Source organism: Alosa alosa, chromosome 15 (assembly GCF_017589495.1).
Source record: "Alosa alosa isolate M-15738 ecotype Scorff River chromosome 15, AALO_Geno_1.1, whole genome shotgun sequence".
Taxonomy (NCBI): Eukaryota; Metazoa; Chordata; class Actinopteri; order Clupeiformes; family Clupeidae; genus Alosa; species Alosa alosa.
The window spans coordinates 1786076-1789589 of record NC_063203.1 but is presented as its reverse complement, the minus strand read 5'-3'; the positions used below and the strand labels follow the sequence as shown (position 1 = coordinate 1789589).

Sequence of the window (3514 nt, the reverse complement as noted above, 5' to 3'; positions counted from 1 at the left end):
AAAACTCGAAAAGCTTGTCAGACCTCCCGTGCCTAGTGACGGGTTGCTAAGCCACGATTGGCCTGTGGTGGTTTTCGGGTGTGGCTTAGCGAAGGGTGAATTGATTCCTTTTGGGTGTTTAATAATGATCACCTGTTTCAGCTATACCAGTCTTGGCTCGTCATCAGACTTACATTTTGCACAAATCTTGGATGATTAATGCCATGAGGGACAAAAATAAATATGCATATCAATCAGCTGGCCACACACAGCATATAAGCAACAGCTAGGATTTTGCGATCATACTCTCTTCAGATCCTGACATGTTTGAACATGGTAAGGTATATTGCATAATGTATGTATAATGTTTTTTCATCTTCAAAACAGTTTTTAATACTTTACTTTTTCAATGCTTTATTTAAATGTTTTACTTTTTTTTTTCTCAGCAGAGCCAATGTCCAATGTGACTTTACTGTTCACAGCCTATGGATCTCCAGGTTCAAAAAATCATGGGGTATTGTTTATCACCCTGTTGCTTTATGTTAGCACTGTTTTATCTAATGTTACCATTTTGCTAGTGATTTACTTTGACTCAAGTTTGCACAAACCTATGTACATATTTCTGTTTAACCTGGCAATTAATGGATTAATAGGCACCACTGCAGTCTGCCCAAAGATCATGGCTAATCTTCTTAAAGACAATAACTACATATCTTTGGAGGGCTGCTTAATTCAGGTGCTGTTCATCAATGTCTATGCTTGTTGTGCTTATGCAATTTTTGCTGGAATGGCTTATGATCGATATGTGTCAATATGTAAACCACTCCAATACCACAGTATAATGACACCATTAAGAGTGAAGGGGCTTCTAGCTGTAGTGTACCTCCTTCCAACATCCTTGTTGTCTTTCCAAGTGTATTTGACCTCGAGACTTCCTCTGTGTGGTCACAACATAAATAAGCTGTTTTGTGATAATCTGGTTGTTGTTAATCTATCTTGTGTTAGAGATGCCATTGGCAATTTGTATGGCCTTTGTTTAATTTTTGTACTTGTTGTTCTTCCTCTGTTTCTAGTCATTCTGTCCTATATTAAGATCATATCTGTAAGCTTAAGAGCCTCTACGAGTGCACAAAAGAAAGCTCTACAGACATGTGCACCTCATTTAATTACATTTACTAATTTTTCCTTGGCCATTCTCTTCTCTGTAATCTATAACAGAATTAGTCATTTTCTCCCTCAAGAAGTTAATATTTTGATGTCATTAGAATTCATTTTGATACCACCACTTTTGCATCCATTGATATATGGAATCAAAACAAAGGATATTAGAAAAAGCCTGTATAAAATCTTTAGAAGAAGGGTGGTTTTCATGAACTCTGAGACTGACACACTAAATCAAAATAGATTAACAAACAAAATATTCTTCTTTTAAGAATCATCATGAACAAGCACCACTTATTTCAATGGGTGTTAATAAAAAAAAAGGTTGCATTATCTGCCATGCCTAAAAGAATATGTTTGTTCTGCACTTCAGAAAACCTACATTGAAATTAACACATACTAAGTTCTCTATATTCAGTTAAAATGAATGACCAACAGTTTACATCCTGCTAAATGTTACAAGGTAAACAAAACCTTCCATTTAATACAAAACTGATACACTCTGGCAGTTTCCCTATACATACACTACCAGTCAAAAGTTTGGGCCTCGCATCTGATGGGCCTCGCACCTGGCCAAAGATGACATTAAGCGTTTATTCTTCATTAATGCCTATTGGTAGCCTAAGCAAAAAGCTTAACGTGGCTTAATGTCCTAAAGCAACGATCAGTGATCACCAAATTTCTCTCATATTGTTCCTCATAATTATTAAGAACCTTATTAAGATTACCTGACGTGACAGCATGTTTCTTCAATCTCCTTCACTGACTCATATGGAAAAGGTTTAACGTCCTAAAACGTCCCATTAACGTCCCATTGCTCCTACCTCATAACCATCTATAAAAATCTATCCCGAAGTTTTTTCTTTTGGAGCACGGGCATAATGCACTAGCCTACCTCAAAATAGGCTCGAGATATAATTCAAAAGGGGACAGATAGGCCTAGGCTACTGCACTTACTTACACAACTTAAAAAGATTGAACGAACCTTCCCGAACTTTTAAATTGCGGTCAGTGGCTGGCATCGGGTGAACGAAACTTTTCGAAGTTGAATATAGGCTATTAAAAACTATTTGCGCACCTCCATGTCACAGGATAGATAGTGGGCTCGCCCTTCTATGAAGACGTTAGCTGCAAGCTGGTATGATTTCATGGCTGAGTTTGCGGCAAAGTAGGCTAAGCAAGTTATGTTTTTTATTCTGAGTCAGGATATGGCGAGTCAATGTCATTTATTTGTCCAATGTTAGCCTATACAGTTTCCATAGTGCACATGTTATCAATAGCCTAGTTTGAATGCCGAGTGTGTTTCTGCTCATTGACAAATAGCGTTCAGCAATTTATAATAATTCAAGCCCAATTAATTCCCTCTGTTAAAGTGCTTTGTCACACTAGTTTGGTTTTGTGATGTAGCCTAAACGGCCTATAGTCAAATAGCCTATGTGACTCAGCTAATGTTATAGGCTATACAATTTCCCCTCTTAAAGACAAGCTGGTGTTGCCTACTATTAAAATGCACTGACAGGTAAAGTAGGCTATGGCATGACTTCATGCACGTAAGTGAAAAGAGCCTCGCACCCGTCGAGTTGCCACGGCCCTGCAGCTCTTAAGACAGCGGAAAATAAAGTTCAAATATGTGATAAACCCGGAAAAAGTTGTCAGGTAGCCTTCAGGTAGCGGTTCCGGTGATTATTTGTGAAATTGTGCAAATGACAGCCTTTTCAAGGCATTTCAAGGAAGGAGTGGTAGCATGCAAGCTCCCAAATTAACCCAGTATAAATGCGTCAATAAATTATTGGAGAGGGTCATGCGTTTTTTTCTCAATCACTTTGGAGGGTCATAGAAAAATTTCTTGCTGGCGAGGGAGGGTCACGTCTTTTGTATCAATGAAAACAGCAAAAAATCAAAGTGGCTTGTTTGATTGTTGATTTCTATCGCCATATAACGTTCTCTTTCGTTCCATAGCTGTCAACATTGAACAATGAAGGGAGATTTCCCGGGTTTCTCACGCAAAATACAGAAAATGTCAACATTCGTCCCCATTAACGCTGGAAGGGTTGGAGCAACAAATAATAATAATAATAATAATAATGCATTTAATTTATGGGCGCCTTTCTGAACACTCAAGGTCACCTTACAAAATCAACAATAAAACAGTCAATCCATTAAACAAGCAATCAGAGAAAACAAGCAATAAAATAACAAGATAATACTATTAATAAAAAATAATATAAAATTAATAAAAATAAAGAAAAAATTAAAGAGAGTAGGCCTGTCTGAAAAGATGAGTTTTTAGGTGAGATTTGAAAGTGGTTATGGACGTGGAGTGTTGAATGTAGTGGGGCAAAGAGTTCCAGAGGTGGGGGGCTGAGTGACTGAA

General features: G+C 37.6%; 1 protein-coding gene across 1 annotated transcript; it reads left to right on the top strand.

Moving 5' to 3' along the window:
* The first annotated feature begins 240 nt into the window (after positions 1–240).
* LOC125308555 (olfactory receptor 52K2) lies at positions 241–1411 on the top strand. The gene is made up of 2 exons (XM_048265117.1): positions 241–315; positions 426–1411. Exons 1-2 carry the CDS (start codon positions 303–305, stop codon positions 1409–1411), a joined length of 999 nt encoding a protein of 332 aa, XP_048121074.1. The 5' UTR covers positions 241–302.
* Positions 1412–3514: the final 2103 nt, after the last annotated feature.